Source organism: Myripristis murdjan, chromosome 2 (genome assembly GCF_902150065.1).
Source record: "Myripristis murdjan chromosome 2, fMyrMur1.1, whole genome shotgun sequence".
In the NCBI taxonomy this organism is placed as follows: domain Eukaryota; kingdom Metazoa; phylum Chordata; class Actinopteri; order Holocentriformes; family Holocentridae; genus Myripristis; species Myripristis murdjan.
The window spans coordinates 11,543,685-11,557,500 of NC_043981.1; the positions used below are offsets into that span (position 1 = coordinate 11,543,685).

Consider the following 13,816-nt stretch of genomic DNA (forward strand, 5'->3'; position numbering starts at 1 on the left):
TGAATACAGACGCGCAGTAATCAGCGCAGTTCATCATGATTGTTTACACATTCAGCGGTGGACACACACACACTCACACACACACACTGGTCCCACATGGTCCTCTCCAAACAAAAAGGCCAACTAATCAACAGCCGCTCACAGGAACGGGGTCGCCGGCGCACAATAGTCGGAGATATGACACACATAAACACACCTAGGAGAAGAATAGGGGCGTCATTCTTGCACCGAGCGCCTGACGGAGCACCGGGCGACGCCCTCGGGTGCCATTCCTCTTCGTCCACTTCCAGGTAAACGACTTCAACGCCGGCATTGTCCCGCCGGAGGCCCCGCGCCACTTCATTTGTTTACACCAGAGGATGTTTAGTTTGCAAATTGGATGCCGACTTGGATTCCATTGTGAGAAAGTCGGGCCATATCTTGATGGGAGCGGAATAGTGGGCCTGTGTGTGTGTACGTGCTTGTGTGTGTGAAGATTTTCTTAAGAGCACCCTGTGGGAAAATGTCCAGCAGCAACAAATCTGCAGATTAAATCACCTGCTTTATCACAAACAAGCGTGCGTTTGTGTGTGTGTGTGTGTCAACGCAGACGGGGATGAATAGTCTGGCACAAATCAGGGAGAATAATTGCCCGAGTGTGTGTGTAAGAGTGTGTATCTGTGTGTGAGGACAAGCTGCACTACAAGACATCTGCCATTTAGTTTGTATGTAAAAGCCCCTGGACCAATCAGCTCTTAGTGTATATATGAGAGTGTGTGTGTGTGTGTGTGTGTGTGTGTGTGTAGCCATCGCAGTTTATCCAGCACATATCTGGAGGGACGAGCCTTCCTCTGACTTGACAGCTCCAGACACACACCCAGACTCGTGGTGTGTGTCACACTTCAGACGGCGTGTGTGACAGTGCGTCCCTTGGCCTTTGGCTGAGTCTTGCACTCTTGCAGTGTGTGTGAGACCTACATGTGGGTGTGTGTGTGTGTGTGTATTATAGTCTTCCTAGGCCGCGCATTATGAGTGTTCCCCATTTGAGTGTGCAAAATGTGACGCGGCGAGGCATTTTATCACTCATCATAATACGCTCGCTCTCCCTTCCTTCTACCTCACGGTGATGCGTGGCGTCTCACAGCGAGAAAGCACACACACACACACACACGCGCACACACACACACACTCCCCCCCCTCATTGTTGTGCCTCTTGTTCGCCAGACAGCTCATAATCGACACTGCCTCCGATACGCGGCGCATCGCAGCATTATTAATCCATTTCACAGCGGTCTCCTGCAGCGAGAGGCAAACAAGGACTCAATCTATGAAGCCTAGTTAGCGCGTTTTCTCTGGCGGGGGGTAAATTATGCCAAAACGTTCGCCGCGTGGCTAAATGGCAGCTCTGTGTCACGACGGGCCCGCTGCTGTCTCGGTTTCTGGGTCACGTAAGAAGAGGAGGGGATCCCACAGAAGATTAAACCGAGACGTGACAGCGGCGGAACGGCGACGCCGGGATCGGCTGGGATTTCGTGACCTCTTGACACCCCGTGGGAATATCGGATGGCGGTGCGTGTCAAAAACCGGCTGGAGAAGGTGCACCGCGCAGAGAGAAGGAGATACTTTGTACATGAAAGCCGCGGCCCGACGAATCGCGGCGAACCCCTCTCCAATCCGAGCGTGACAAATGAAGCAGCTTTGAAGCCCCCTGTCAAAGATGGTTATGAGGTAAATAGGTCACGCTGCAAAAAAAAAAAAAAAAAAAAAAAAAAAAAGGAAAAAGAAAGAAGTCTCCTTTTTCTATGAGATCCGTTGCTCCGCTGAACGTGACCCAGGTGACATCGCAGATTGAACAGAGGGGAGGCCACGCCAAACCTCCTCTTTAATTCTCTCCAGCTGGAGCCGCGGTGCCGCTAAATCTTTCACGGAGCCCCGTTCAGAATATATCAAAACCAATGAATTTTAAAACAAGGTTGGGATAACAATCCCTTTACCCTGCCTATGAAAAACTACAAAAAAATCCCCTCCCCAAACCCAGCAGGAAACGTCTGCTATATCTTTTATTAATACGCCAAAAGCTTCACTTTTGATCCGGGGGTATGTACAAAGGGAAAATGAATAATTATTTCTTCAAGGAGCGTCTAAGTAGATGGAAGTCTACTGAACATCATCTGGGATGTGCCTGCGGTAATGGAGGGGCAGTAATGGAGGGCTGGGAATAACGCGCTCGTCTTTGGAATCTCCTGCTCTGAACTTAATTGGAGCCACCGGGTCTTAACCCCTTCCTCTCCGGTGTCGAGATGTGCTGAGATGCCACTCTCTTTGACGCGGGGGGAAGCCGAGAGCCCGGCAGTGGCGGCGCGTGCTCAACGGAGAAGTGGCGTCTCTTTCTCTTTGATTGCGTCGATTCATTTGCGTCCTCGCTCATTCGGAAAGAGCGGCACGTCTGGCGAAGACAAATCAGACCGGGTTTCAATCTGAGGAATTATTTTAATCAAATTGAAAAAAAAAAAAAAAAAGGACTCGGTGAAGATACGGGAGGAGAATGATCCCATTTAATTAGAGAAAACAATTCCTTGTCTAGACCCACTAAAGTTGAAAATAAACTTAATGCATATGTGCCGGGGCAATTTGCCGCAGCCAAATTAAATCCCCTTTGCAAAGTGCACAAATAATCGCCGTGGATACCCAGGAAACATTTCAACATTAAATGGATGTGGATGCGGCGGCTTGGACCAAAGCTGAAAACGGATCGACACCGCAAAAAAATCTCCGTCCTCGGAAGACATTTTAGCCTCAGATTCAGTCTTAAAATCTTGTTTCTCTTCAAACAAGTGAAAAAACTGCCATTTTTTTCTGGGAACAAGTGTAAATATGTTGAAACAAGGCAGAATAAGGCAGATCAGTGCACCAGGATCGAGAAATGACACATGAAATAAGTTGCTTTTCTACCTTGATGGAAGAAAAAACAAGATTTTAACTTGGATTTTGTTAAGATAGGGACTTTTTTTCAGTGGAATCGTGAGATGCAATTCTGGCACCGGTCTCCAAAACCTGTTATGATATGAATTTTTTACCAAACGCCAAATGGCAAAACCCCTCGCAGGACGCAGCGAAGCAACAGCATCTGGAGCAGTCGTGAGCCATGGCTGAGGCTAAATCTCGCCATGCCAGATGAGGAGACTCACCGTGGTTGTGCAGGGACCAGAGGAGAGGGGCGTTGGGGTCGTGAGTCCACCCACACAGGCCATGGTCAAAGTCGCAGACGCCATCTGACGGGGCAGGGCTGGCTACTGGGGGAGGGGGGGGCGTGGGGGATTGGAAAAGGCAGAGGGGAATGGGAAATCACCGTCATTTCAGATAACGAAGCATTCACAGCCGCTCCGCTTAATGTCACGCGGCCCTTTTCACAGGCTCTCCCCTTTGTAATTACCGCTACTTAATAATACCATTAATCTAATACTGTTTAAACATTCATTCACTCGTGAAATACTCCTCATCTCAGTGGCCCGGCCTCACCTGTGGTTGAAACGGGGACAGTGCTGGTTTCCATGCCAGCAGGCAGGGTGGGCGTGGCCGTGTCTGGCGGGGTGCTGGTTTCTGCGGAGACAGATAGATAAACGTCAACGTCAGGCCCCCGTCTCATAAAAAAAAAAAAACGTAGATTATCTAAGACACCGCGAGAAAAAAAAGAAAAAAAATCACCCTCTGCTCAAAGACCGTGTTTGTTTTTAAGATTATTTTTTTGGCCTTTTTTGCCGCCCTGCTAGACGCCACAGCGCGCGTGCCAGGAAACGGAGGGAAGGGGAGAGGAAATGAGAAGCGGCGCAGCCAAACTGAGTCACACTGGAAGCTGCAATATTATGAGTACATGGCATAGACCTCGTCCCACTGAGCCTCACAGTAAATTAAGGTATTATTTGGGATATCCACACCTTTAATAACCCCTTTAATATCCCTGTGTCCATGACCAGTGAATAAATACACACTCTGTGACTGTGTGCCGCTTCTTTAAGCTCGAAAAATAAGAAGTTATAACAGGATGCAGTGGAAGTACAAGCACTTCCACTGCCATCCTGTAGCACAAACCCAACATCTACCATTTTCCCCCTTAAATTTCTTGAAAATGTCACCATTATTGCTGTGTATTGCTGTTTTTTTATTGTTTTTAAATCTTTTTTTTTTTTTTTTTTTAACCATATTTTATGAGCGTGCATCGGTCTCCTTGTCCTTTCACTTCTTATTTTATGCTTATTTGTCAATCAAGATGTAAAGCACCTTGAATATCATGCATTTGTTTGAAAGGTGCTATATAATTAAAATTTGATTGATTGACTGATTGATTATGATGCTGTTCAACATCAAACAATCAACATTAATCAATACCAAGGCCTTTCATGATCGTTCACCACAATCCCTGCCGTTTTCACTCCAAAAATAGAAAACCAAAAGCTTAGTTTTGCACGGCCGCTTGTGAATACATTGTTTTGAGTTGTTTTTTTGTTTTTTTTTTACGTTATTTATTTACATTGTTTCCTTTTATAACCACATTTGCACGACACAGTGAGTTACATTGTCCAGTTATTCAACATAAAGACAATTTGATTGGATGAGATTTGTAGATGTAGAGTTACCGTGGCTTGAATAATCAAATAAATCATGATCCTTTGCAAAAATGATCTTGCTCAGATGATGAAAAATGTTAAAACGGTACAACGCGTGCATATAAGAAGGTGTGGTGGATAATTTGGAATTTGTCACAAACGCCAAAATTGCAGAATGAGATTGTGTGTAGGATCCTTTAAACAGGATGTGGCATCGGCTCATGAAAACACCACTCCAGCGCTCTGGATATGAAGGAAAAATGAGTGTTTACGCAGCCAGTGGTTATTTAGAATATGAGGTCATCGTCCCACGCGGACTGTACCCCCCCTCGCCTCCCGCCGTGCCCCGTCTCCATCCGGCCGTCCCACCCAGGGTGTGGGAGACAGGCGGAGGCAGGCACAGATAGCCCCGGAGCACCCGAGGGGGCCCCCAATCATGTTGTGTCTGGATGCCCAGGCGTCAGTATCTATCAAACACACATACATGCAAATATGCAGCCACAGACACACACATGTACACACACACATGTACACACACACACACACAAAACGCCTGCCGCTATGGTTGATGGATGGATGCGTCTAGCTAACTCCCCTCGACCTTGGACGGGATGATCACACTCTGGGAGCACTCACTGGCTGTCAGGGAGGATAGAGAGCAAACACACACACACACACACACACACACACACACACACACACACACATCATCTCCCTCTGTGTGTTTTTGCATGTGTGTGAGTGTCTCCCGCATTCCATAACTCACACACAGTTGGAGGAAGGGCAACCAAACAGAAAGTGAAACGCAATGAATTCATCTCGCTCCCTTGCACGCCTTTTAGCACGCATGCACCGGGAAGAAAGACAAACAACACGCAAACACATGAAAGAGCAACAATGCGCTCATTAAAACACACACACACACACACCCACACACAGGACACATGTTGAGCAGGCCGCCGCTGGAATGCGGAGTGGGAGAAAGCGCCGCGTGATGAGGAGCAGATGGGTCAGCGGCGGTTTGTTGTGGGACTTTAACACAGATCATGTCAGCCTTGTAGGTGTAATTCAAGATCCTAACCTGTCATGCGAGTCGCTCACATGATTGATCCATTTCTCACGTTGAAACGTTTGCGCTTTAAAATGCATGTTAGAATCCCGCCCATGCAGCGCTCCATGCAACTTTAAACAAACGCCGCGCTTCGAATTACTGGCAAACACCGTTTGACCCAGGCGGGCTATTCCCATTAAAGCGAGATTAATGGCAGCCGAAATGGGTAATTGAATTCTTAAGGATGTTACGTGTTTCCACCGTTTGCTTTTCTTGTTTTATCACTCTTGGGTTCAAACAAAACAACTCTAATAACGTGGATGCCTCTGAATGTGAGGGAGAAAGAGTGAACAGCGGTCCACTGATTGGAAAAGAAGCACGAGCGGCACATCAACATCTGGATTCGTCACAACGCCTCACACTGTCAGTCGCCCCGTTAGGCCGCTGCAACACGCCGCAGCGTCCCGGCGGTAATTTTCCTCCTCGAGCGTGACTGCCGCCGTCATTTCGGAGGCTGCGAGAGGCATGAAAGGCGACAAACGCGGCGTGATCCGCAATTGATCCGCTTACAGGAAACTTCCCGCGGAAGCGAGCACGCCGGCATCCCAGCTGGAGAAATGGCAGACTTGAAAGGGCCGGCCACAGCTGGCGACGGCTTCTGACATTAACCCGGCGTGAATGTCACGTCCTTTATGCCAGTCATTAGCTGCCTAATGAGAGTCTTATCATTGCTGGAAAATAGTGCGAAACCACCGGGAAGGTATAGGGAGGCAAAGTGAAAAGGAACCCCCCCCCCCTCCCTCCCTCCCTCCCGCCCCCCTGCCTCTCTTTATTCCTCCCCTCGTACTCGTGCTGCTCTTTTCGCCGCATCTTGTCGCGGTGTTTTCGCCTCTCTGTGTCTGCCTTTTTGTCTCGGGCTAACCTTTGAGTCCTTCAGTCAAGACTGGGGACCGGGCGTTAAAATGAACCGCACGCCTGCACATTACCTCGACACCGGCACACACACACACATGCACACACACATAAACACAAACACACACTACCACTCCATTAAGATTCTACCAGGCTCCGGAGCACTCTATGCTTTCAAAGGTCAGGCCTTGTCACAGTGTAAATGCGCTGACCTTTCCAGGGTGTGACAGGAGTGTCAGGGGCAATGGGAATGGGACCGAGCTCTGTGTGTGTGTGTGTGTGTGTGTGTGTGGGCGTGTGTTGCCTCACAGAGAGAGAGAGGGAGAGAAAGCAGGAGATTGAGCGTGAGCATATGCGACCTGCCTACCTTGCCCCGAGCCCTGTCCTTGATGTTTTGCTGCAGCGCTGCGCGAGGAGACCCCGTTTCCTCATCCTGGGATGGCTTCCCAGGTGCAGGGAGGGCCTCCTCGTGCAGGGAGGGCATGCACGTGCAGCAGAGGGACCCGTCATGCAGGAGAAATCCCTACGCTGGGGAGCGCTGCCTTACATAATGGGCCTAATTCTGCTGGTGATGATGCAAGTCATAATAATGCACAGAATGAGCTCCTATTGCTTATAACTGGACCTGGGGGACTGCTGGTACAGATAATGGGGATGCACATACATGCGCATAAACACATGTCAAGCCATGCATTTATACACACACACACACACACACACACACACACACACACACACACACACTCACATATAGACACACATTTGAGTGCCGAGGGCCAACCCTCTCTGGAAAAAAGCCATAGCTCACTCCCAAAGAAACTGACTCAGCAATATGTAGGAGAGGAGAAAAAAAATCTTCAATTATGTAGAAAGCCTTTCTGTAAATCTACGCTTGGCAGCCTGTGCAACCACACACACACATGCACGCACACACACACACACACACACCTCCACAAAGGCGTGATGAGAAAAACAAGTGGCTATGGTTTGATATTCTATGGGATGGGGTTAAGTGCTCAGATCAGGGTGCATCCACACACACACACACACACACACACACAATTGTGCACAAGCTGAATTTCCAAAGAATGGGAAGATTTGAAGAAAAAAACTGTTAGCTGGTATAAACAGGGCAGGACAAGCAAGCTGAAGTCCAAACGGTTCCACATCTATCATCTTTCTACATTAAAGAGCAAAAAAAAAAGTGAGCAGCACCCAAAGTTTACCTTAGTAGTGTGTATATATATATTTATTTGTGTCTGCACATGCAGGAGTTCTGCAGTGCTGCTATCTCAGTGCCATATCCTCCTAAAACTAAATTTATGCCACCTGGAAAAAGGAAAAGATGGGGATTTGCAAGTTTTTTTTACAGATCATGCTCCAAAATTTTCTTCCTGTGCTCATAAATTTTTCATTTGGGGAGTCTACTAAAGAAAAGACTGCACTAAAAATGAGAAAGAGGGGGAAAAAAGTCACTGTACAGGCCTGGGGTGTGTGAGAGTGTGAGTGTGTGAGAGACAGCCGAACAGGAACAGAGACAGTCAGGACAGAACAGCGGCGAGCACGGAAAAGAGGTGTGAGCGACGAGGAACAGAGGAGGTGGAGAGGAGGGGAGAGGAGAGGAGAGGACAGCAGGGATGGAGAGACAAAAAAGAACAAAAACATTTACCGACCCACGCACTGGGCCTCGGGGGTGGAAGCCGACCGAAGTGCAACCATGTGTCGAAAACGGGAGAGAAACCTCATTGTGCTGCGATACACTTTGCTATGTCAAAGCTCAGGCAACAACACACCCGTCCTGTCAGCCCCGGTCGTGAAGTCATGTGGTGGGAAATCTCCTCCATATGCAGGAAGTGATGAATCAAATCTTTAGCATGAAAGAAAAGCCCTACATCACTCCATACACCAAGAATTTGGGTTACTGACGTCGTGTTACATGACGCCTGGGAACGGAATCGGATCAAACGTTACCTCTCGCTGCTATTTGGAGCAAAAGCTGCCTTGTGCATCTTCAATGAATCCCTGCATTGTAGTCCAGTCATTTTATGAAAAAAACCTAGGACAAATTGCAAGAGAAGCAAACTCAACTGATTTTGTATCCTCAGTTTGTCCTGAGTGAGGGGAAAAAAAGTCCCAAGGAATCCCATTGGTGGAAAGTTTTGAAAATCACGTATTTATGACCATATATTACCAAAAAACACTGTTTTTAACACACAGGGGAAAGGGGTTCAAAATTTTACTTTCAGATATCACAATAAAAATTCACAATTTGATTACACACACAAAGACAAGAAAAAAAGTCAACTACAAGTTCTTTGAATTATTCTGTTCACACATGCATATCACACATGATATGCATATGTATCATGTGCATGTGTTGATATGCGCTAATTGGAATAAATGCCAGAAGAGACATTTAAACAGTGAATTAAAAGCTTACTATGTATATAATAACCTTGAATTAAAAGGTTACTATATAACAGTAGATTTAAAGGTTACTATATATATATAGTAACCTTTTAATTCACTGTTTAAATATCTGTTCTGGCATTTATTCCTTATATTCCTTATTGGCGCATATCAAATCAGATAATGTGTGATATGCATGTGTAAACAGAATAATTCAAAGAACTTGTAATTGACTTTTTTTCTTGTCTTTGTGTGTGTAATCATCTTGTGAATTTTTATAGTGATATCTGAAAGTAAAATTTTGAACCCCTTTCCCCCGTGTGTTAAAAACAGTGTTTTTTGGTAATATGTGGTCATAAATAGGTGATTTTCAAAACTTTCCACCAATGGGATTTCTTGGGACTTTTTTTTCACCTCCCTCAGGACAAACTGAGGATACAAAATCAGTCGAGTTTGCTTCTCTTGCAATGTGTCCTAGGTTGACCCCAATTTTGGCCTAAAATTACTGGACTATTGCTGTAATATAAAATGCTTCATACAAAATGACTTAACTGAGTATAAACTTTGCATCAGTTAGGCTCAGTGACAGTGTAAACATTACAACAACGTTAATAATCCCATTGGAGTTTTAGTTAACGTCGCTGTTAGTTTATTGTTGTTGGGTTGGCTAGAATAAGTTTTATATGAGCTGAATGTATTATTACTGATCCAGAACAATGGATTGAACACAGATTATGTCTGAGGTGTCCGAATACATGGCTTTAACAGACGCCCGCCGGCCAATCAGATTCAAGTACGTGCAGCGGCCATTGTCTGAGGAGTTACAGCATCCTTTGTTGAGGTTTCTCGTAAAATTTCTTATTTTATTTGTGTGAAAGAGAGAGAGAAGCAGGCGGCAGCGGTGGGGGGGGAACACAGGAGGGAGACAAAAATTCAAAAAGGGGTTTAAATGAAGACAGAACGGGAACGCCGAGTGAATGGCTCAGTGGAAGGGGAAGTGAGAGATTTACAGGCCGTCAGCGGCAGCTCGGTATTCCCGCTGAGTTTTGGAGGCCTGTGAACAATGTGTGACCCGGCAGCCGCGCTCGCCTGTTTCTGATAAAAATCTGACCTTGCACTTCAAGTAGTAATCCTTACGCTCCTTTTTTTTTTCCTTCTTTTGTCTCCGTTTTTGGTGCTAATTGCTCATCGCTGTGGTATTTCTGCCTCGCACTTCCCAGAGACCACCTGTCAGTCAAATCAGCGTGGGTGGCACTGTGATGTCGTTTTCCCTGGAGTTTCTCTTGATACGGTTTGAGCTCCTGTAGGTGGCGCTCTTTCTTTTTTGTCTCTTCAACCCGGGTGGCTGTCGTTTCTCATGCTAACTACCCAGCTGGTTTTCCTCTCTTTATTCCAAACAAACTGCTGTTACAAACATAAAATATTTCACTTCCCGAATTTTTCAGTGTATCAAGATTTATTTTTTAGAATAATTACACTGAAGCAAACGCATTGCCTGCCATGTTTTTACTTGCAAAATATGCAGAAACGAATAGTATATCGATTAAGTTGGTCCAGAGCTTGGTTGGTGTGTGGCAAGTGAGTGTTTTTTGAGCAAAGTGAAGTTTAATCAATATTATGGTGGATTAAACCATTGCATCCCTGATTAAGAATGGTTTTCTATATGTGAAAGAGCAATACATAAACACAAAGATACACACACACGCACACATATTGTACAACTGCAAGATATGTGCGCATTCCCATTTATATTGCATCATGTGAGGCTAACATCTTGAGTCGTGCTGTCGTGGCAGATGTACATTTGTGTGTGTGTATATGTGTGTGTGTGTGTGTGTGTGTGTGCACCTGTGTTACACTGTTCTGCCGAGTAAATGTAAAGGCGATGGCGATGCTGTACCCGTCTTAATATTTCATCTCTCTTTGCCATCCCTCTTCAACGAGAGAGCAGGAACAAGGCCACTGCGCTCCATTAACACAGGCTTACACACACACACACACACACACATGCACACACACACACCAACTCAGTGAGTGCATGCAAGCTTAACAATGAGGCATGGCCTGACTTGTGTTCAACAGTGGGATGATTACAACAGTGTGTGTGCTTATTTAGCTTGTGTGTGTGTTCACGGGGGGTGTGCATGTACACGTCTCTTTCTGCAGCTTGTTTGGTGTGTGTGTGTGTGTGTGTGTGTGTGTGTGCTACACAGCCCAGTCATCCTGTTCAGGCGCAGAGGGAGTGGTAAGTGGTAGTGAGAGTCCATATGTGTGCGAGTGTGTGTGAGTATGTGTGTGTGTGCCTGCCTCCACAGCTACCTCACATCTGGAGAACAGACCACACTGGAAGGTGAACAAACCAAATACACACACGCTCCCCTTTCTCATTCACACACACCATCACTCACACACACACACACACACCACACACACACTCTGGGGAGCCATTCCTTCAAACGGAGCACCTCTCCACTCCCTCTTACTGATAGTGTTGGGTGGAAAAGCGGTGAGCATGAGTGGATTTTTCCAGGTAAAACCGAGTCCAGAAAAGAAATCAAAGCCACCGCCTTCGAGAGCCGAGCTGTCATGCTGGTGCACTTCACTTTCCTGAGCGTCTCTTTTCACCTTTGGCAGGCTCCGGCGAGGCTCATGCATGTCTGACGCCAGCCACGCTTTTCTGGAAAGACGCCTCGCTCTGCTGAACTGAAGTGAACTGATCTGGTTAGATCCGCTCCCCCTCCAGTTAAGTTCATTACAGATCGGCGTCTCTTAATTAACTTGTGATTCCATTTTCGGAGCGCCAGGTGGCTGACGCGCGTGTGTGTTGGTGCGATTCAGACGGCATCGGCTAAGTTATTAGTCACACAGAAAGAAGCTAAACTGGCTTTCCAGCAGGTCTCGAAACTATCGAGCTCCGGTGCCAAGAATGATTTGGAATGGCTACTTGAATCTGTTTTGGATTATAAAAACGGAAGTTCATCTCAGTTCATCTTAGTTTCTATTTTGTGAAGCTGAGTTCACTTCAGTCCAGTGTAGCCCAAATTTTAGTTGCAATCAGATGTAATATTGTGTAGAACGGCACAGTTTTAGCACAATATGACATATATAACACAAGACAGCCGTTAAATCAAACCTAAAAACGACTTCATATCATGTGATGCACATTTTACAGCCGGATTTAACATAAAAGTAATGTTAGGCAGGAATGCAGCAGTGCTTTTGATGTGCATATTGTTTAATTTTCCCTCAGTCAGTAGCAGAGTGTGTCTTTTGGACCGGTCCTACCTGGCAGGTCGCAGCCCAGAATCTCCACTCTCATCCCGATCCCGGCCGGAGACCAGCGCTCGGGATACAGCCTGATGTACTGCGCCACGATCTCCTCGAAGCGCCGCAGCTCCGGGGTGTCGTAGTGCGTGTTCCCCTCAAAAATCTGCACGACACGCGCAAACCCACACACACACACACACAAATATGAGATTTAGACGCTGCCTGCGTGATTTGGATCAAGCTGGCTCTTGGTCGTCCTTCACCCACCTTGGGCAGGCTGGTCTTGCTGTCCATGATGAAGCTCCAGTCCTTTCCGTCCAGGCTGTGGGCCACTTTGTACTTCCTGACGAACGCCCGGTTATCGGTGGTCGCCCCGCTCCCTGCGTCCCCTCCCCTTGCCCCCTGGGTGATCACGCCTCGCACCGTCTTGGGCACCCCGAGGTCCACCTGCAGAGTTTAGTTTAGGTTAGCTGAATCGAATTAAAAACAATATCACAACACTTTGCACATGAAAATGAAAATTTTAACTAAATCTGTATATTCTTCTTCATTAAGCTTGTGAGGAAAGTGGAGAAACATGTGAGATCTGGCTTTTGAGGTTTGTAAAACTATGGCATGTGGAAGACACAGAGCATTTAGAGGTGTTGCATGTAGCATTTTTAATAAATGAACATTGCACTGTCATATAAACTATGATATCTTGGTGACATTATGGCTCACAAATGAGATCACAGTCAAAATGAAGCCTTCAACTTTAAATTATTCAGTGTCCATTTTTTTTTTTTTTTTGTTTGTTTGTTCTATAGAATAATTTTCCATTATGCTATAAAACAATCTTGTAAGTTGAAAATCAAGTGCCACATGTGAAATTGAGGATAGAGGCTGCCAGTCTTATAGATGATGGTCTTGCTTGTTCATAGATCATAAAATTAGTGTGGTCTGCTTTATTGATGATAAAATGCATAGCAACTTTAACACATATAAAAATGCGTTTGTACCTGGAGCCACTCCTCGCCAGCGAGCGGCTGCGCGGGGCCGGGGAACCAGCCGGAGCGACTGGCCACCAGGCGGGCCGCCCCTGGGCTCCACACCATGTCCCTGCTGGAGGAGGCTGAGATCTGGGCGTCGGGGAGCAGGCCGGACAGCAGGCCCTGGAGGTCTGAACACGGAGCATCTGGAAGGGATCGGAGGGGGGAGAAGGATTAGACTAACCTTCACCTCAGCTGGGGCTGACGGAGCGGTTTCGCCAACGCCCTGCGATACACTCCCATTTGGGAGCTGCTGACCTCAACCACAGGCCTGCACCGCTGGCCGCTGAGCGCTGAGAGTTTAGACTGGAAGAAGGAGGGGAGACCGAGGTGAAACACCGGGAGAGAAAGGAAAAAGAGACGTCTGGGGAGGCACAGCGGCTTGAAGTTCACTCTGAAATTAGGCTGCCATTAACGAGATGAAAGCACATCTCACGTCTGCTACTCTACTTTTCCCTCCACGTCCACATGCACAAAACATATCTGCGTAAATCCGGCTTTCTCACCATCTCTTCGCGGTGCATAGTATGGATGACTGTAAAAGCTCTTGGGCAAAATACCTGACA

The 13,816-nt window shown here is 46.7% G+C and overlaps 1 protein-coding gene across 3 annotated transcripts in view; it reads right to left on the minus strand.

Moving 5' to 3' along the window:
- nrp2a (neuropilin 2a) overlaps window positions 1–13,816 on the minus strand; it is an 80,816-nt gene that overhangs the window by 11,819 nt on the left and 55,181 nt on the right. For 2 of the 3 annotated variants that reach the window (XM_030071747.1, XM_030071764.1), the window contains exons 9-13: window positions 13,221–13,396; window positions 12,490–12,669; window positions 12,241–12,385; window positions 3,499–3,579; window positions 3,168–3,272 (exon numbers count right to left, since the gene is read on the minus strand). In XM_030071747.1, the coding sequence (XP_029927607.1) occupies window positions 3,168–3,272; window positions 3,499–3,579; window positions 12,241–12,385; window positions 12,490–12,669; window positions 13,221–13,396 (687 nt within the window). The remainder of the gene's footprint in view (window positions 1–3,167; window positions 3,273–3,498; window positions 3,580–12,240; window positions 12,386–12,489; window positions 12,670–13,220; window positions 13,397–13,816) is intronic. The other variant, XM_030071755.1, reaches the window with a different exon arrangement.